We start from the raw sequence: 2,319 nt of genomic DNA, 5'->3' as shown, positions 1-2,319 counted from the left end.
TCCTGTTCGCTTCGAGGTTTCCTCTCTCGAATTACTTTTGTGTGTATGATTATTATAATCTAATCACCAATTATTTATACGATAATCTGCCTGTTACTGTCATCTTGGACGTTGATTTGTTGTTTGTTTTATGTTTTAATGTTAATTAACAGGGGATTAGGAGCTTGTATTCTGACAAATTATTCCCGTCTGTCTCCTCTGCGAACAGGTCAGTTTGATGTTAAGAGACGTATCCATTTTTGGTGTTTTTGTGGTATTGATTGATGTTTTAGTTAATCGTTGATGTGTACTGATTTCTGATGTGAGCCAGCTCGTTTGGTCGTTGGTAGCTGCAGCATGGAAAATCCAAGAAAGAAGGTTTTGCTTACCTCCAATGGAGATGAAATCTCTCTCAACATTGCCCGTCATTTACTTCAGCGCGGTTGCAGGTACGCCATTAATTCTTCTTCTTCTTCTTCTTCTTCTTCTTCTTCTTCTTTATCCTGTTTGTAGCTCTGATTTCACGGGATCGATCTAGGCTAGTTTTGATGGGGGACGATGGGCAATTGAGGAGAGCAGTGGAGAAGATAGAGGTGTCCTTAGATGGTCGCCGTGATGCGGTAGAGGTGGTGGGGTTGGATATGAAAGAAGAGAAAGCAGCGATTTTTGAAGAAGCTGTCGGCACGGCCAAGGGAATCTTGGGAAGTTTGGATGCTTTCGTCAATTGCTATTCCTATGAAGGTAAAGCACTCTATGCCTTTATGCACGGCTTCCAACTTTCTGTTTAGTCCGTATTTCGTGCTGATTGGTCTTTAAGAGCCTGTAGTATTACAAGCGTCGCTTCGACAGCTTGCCTCAATCTTAAATCTTAATCGCACCTTCTATTTAATTGGAAAAAAAACCATCTTTAGTTTTCTAATCAAGTTTTGCAACGAAGTCTTCGAGGGTTTCATTTTCCTAATGTTTGGTTTCTGTCGTACCTCTAACGAGGAGGTTTCATATTCACTTCTATCCACGTTTTTTATGTCTATATAACTTGCAAGAACATGTGGTAGATGTAAACAATAGTTGTGTTGGATGGTCCTTATTTTCAATTAGGCGGCGCTGTAATCACATGTGTGCTAGTAAGAAAGTACAAGAGTATCGACTTATTACTTTGAATGAAACAGGAAAGATGCATGATCCTCTGTCTTTACCAGAAGATGAATTCAAAAATATCGTCAAAATCAATTTTATGGCTCCATGGTATCTATTAAAAGCTGTGGGTAAAACAATGCGTGATCAGCAATCGGGGGGATCCATCGTATTCTTAACCTCTATAATTGGAGCCGAAAGAGGGTTATATCAAGGAGCGGCAGCATATGGTTCATGTTTGGCTGGAGTGCAGCAGTTAGTGCGGGTAAGTTTGTAGCGTATTCTGGTCTCAACTCATTTTTTTCTTTGTGTTCATTGGTTATGGTGATTACTGATTTCTTTATTAATTTTTGTGTCTCAATATAGCTACCTGAAGAATTCATTCTGTTCTTTACAATGCTAAAAATTTACTTTACAAATGATGGGCAGGCATCAGCAATGGAGATTGGGAAGCATCAGATAAGAGTAAATGCAATTGCTCGTGGCTTGCATCTTGACGATGAGTACCCTACTTCAGTTGGGAAGGAAAGGGCGCAGAAATTGGTAAAGGAAGCCACGCCCTTACATCGGTGGCTTGACGTTGAGAAAGACTTGGCTTCAACTGTTATTTATTTGATAAGTGATGGGTCAAGGTACATGACCGGCACAACTATATACGTCGATGGTGGCCAGTCTTTGGTTAGGCCTCGGATGCGATCCTACATGTGAAGTTTATAGTCTAATATATTAAGTTTTATTAATTTATTTGAGCTTGATTTCATGCAATCATGGCATGTAAATCGTAACTTATTTATGAATCTTGTGCCGAGGAACCCTAATGACTGTATTGAAGATATAGTGAATTTCATATGTTTTGGTGGAGGTAAACTGTGAGAAGAGTGGGAAGAAGCATATGCAAAATTAGAATACTGCAGAACTAACTGACTGTTTTTCAAAGTAGCCTTGTCGCCGTAGCAACTTTGCAGACGAGAAGTAAAATTCTTCTTTAAAAATACTGTCAATTGGGGGAAGTCCCTAGGATTCTCATCTCATTTAAGTTGTACGTTCTGATGAAGTAGGACAACTTGGTTGCATAATTGTTTGATGTGAAATGTGAATCGGGTTAAACTTTAGGCACACTGTAGGCCATGCATTTTAGGGTAAGTTTGGTTGATGGATGGATGCTAAACTTTAGGCACACTGTAGGCTATGCATTTTAGGGTAAGT

The 2,319-nt window shown here is 39.5% G+C and overlaps 1 protein-coding gene across 3 annotated transcripts; it reads left to right on the top strand.

The window, feature by feature from the left end:
* LOC140963856 (uncharacterized) lies at positions 1-1,974 on the top strand. 3 transcript variants are annotated; one of them, XM_073423316.1, is made up of 6 exons: positions 1-16; positions 153-208; positions 311-428; positions 518-720; positions 1,149-1,378; positions 1,543-1,974. In XM_073423316.1, the coding sequence occupies exons 3-6, from the start codon at positions 337-339 to the stop codon at positions 1,819-1,821; spliced, it is 804 nt and encodes a 267-aa protein (XP_073279417.1). In that variant the 5' UTR covers positions 1-16; positions 153-208; positions 311-336; the 3' UTR covers positions 1,822-1,974. The 3 variants fall into 3 exon arrangements, with proteins under 3 accessions (XP_073279417.1, XP_073279415.1, XP_073279414.1); XM_073423314.1 differs by having other exon boundaries at positions 9-43; XM_073423313.1 differs by lacking the exon at positions 1-16 and having other exon boundaries at positions 79-208.
* The last annotated feature ends 345 nt before the right edge of the window (positions 1,975-2,319 follow it).

Source organism: Primulina huaijiensis, chromosome 18 (genome assembly GCF_012295235.1).
Source record: "Primulina huaijiensis isolate GDHJ02 chromosome 18, ASM1229523v2, whole genome shotgun sequence".
Taxonomy (NCBI): Eukaryota; Viridiplantae; Streptophyta; class Magnoliopsida; order Lamiales; family Gesneriaceae; genus Primulina; species Primulina huaijiensis.
This window is presented reverse-complemented; position numbering and strand designations above follow the sequence as displayed.